The sequence below is a fragment of the Sinocyclocheilus grahami genome, unplaced genomic scaffold (assembly GCF_001515645.1).
Source record: "Sinocyclocheilus grahami isolate Dianchi unplaced genomic scaffold, SAMN03320097.WGS_v1.1 scaffold14045.1, whole genome shotgun sequence".
In the NCBI taxonomy this organism is placed as follows: Eukaryota; Metazoa; Chordata; class Actinopteri; order Cypriniformes; family Cyprinidae; genus Sinocyclocheilus; species Sinocyclocheilus grahami.
In genome coordinates this window covers 93-1,081 of record NW_015515179.1, presented here as the reverse complement: position 1 = coordinate 1,081, position 989 = coordinate 93, and the positions used below count along the sequence as shown (strand labels likewise).

The following is a 989-nucleotide window of genomic DNA, read 5'->3' as shown; positions in this document are numbered from 1 at the left end:
TACATGTAACGTGTAACAAGGACACCTTAAAATAAAGTGTTGCCATTTGTTATCGTTGATTTAAAAAAATAATAATTCAGAAACATTCCTTTGAATAATCACTAAAATGATTATATGGTTTTCTGACCAATGAGAATGTATTAAATGTAATACAAAGGGAAGTACCTTTTGTTGCTAGGGAAGTAGTTAGTACAGGAGGACCCGTCCCAAGCGCAGTATGGGTCACGAGCTAGACAGCAGTCTACACACGCTTTACCGTACAGCTCACACCTCTGCACAGGAAGCTGGACGACCCCTTCATCACTGCTTACAAAGAGCACTTGCTAGAGAAGAAAAATCAAAAATACATGAGGACGTATGTCTAAATGTGATATAAAACAGACTAACCTTTAACAAATGAATAAAAATGGTAATTGATAAACCTTTATCAAATCTAGCGTTTACAGTGGCACACTTACAAAGGAAGTCTATGGGGCAAGACATTACACTGGGTTTAAAAGCAAAAACATGAAGCTCATATTGTTGTCAAAGCAAGTGGCCACCCACTAAAACATGTCCACTTACCCTCTTGGTGGAGAGCTCCATGTTTAGGACTGGGGTTTGAGTCTACAAAATAGAAAAAAAAGAAAGAAAACATACGTCAACACATAAAATGAATCATCTCTTGAACAAGGAGGAAGAAGACACGCATTGTTGGCGCTGAAAAGGAGCAGCTCATCATAAGAGGCCCTTGTGAAAGTTTTAAAGCTTTCTGCTCTGTTGGTTCATTTCTCCTTCATAAACAGCAGCAAATGAACCTTGACTCTTAAAACGTCTCTTTCTTCAAATGGCAGGCAATATGTGCTATTATATGTCTCCTGATAGGTTTGTTTGACATGTACTGCTCTGTAATATACATAATTATGTTTTTGATGCAGTTTAAATCACTTGAAATATTTGTTATTCATAATGTACTACTAATTTTTTAGTAGAAATTTGAGGGATGCAGC

The 989-nt window shown here is 36.8% G+C and overlaps 1 protein-coding gene across 1 annotated transcript in view; it reads right to left on the bottom strand.

Moving 5' to 3' along the window:
- Window positions 1-602, bottom strand: part of LOC107579086 (semaphorin-3D-like) — a gene marked incomplete at its 3' end in the record, with an annotated part of 2,118 nt that extends 1,516 nt beyond the window's left edge. Inside the window, exons 1-2 of the mRNA XM_016264961.1 lie at window positions 565-602; window positions 166-323 (exon numbers count right to left, since the gene is read on the bottom strand). Coding sequence (XP_016120447.1) covers window positions 166-323; window positions 565-585 — 179 coding nt within the window. The remainder of the gene's footprint in view (window positions 1-165; window positions 324-564) is intronic.
- Between the last annotated feature and the right edge of the window lie 387 nt (window positions 603-989).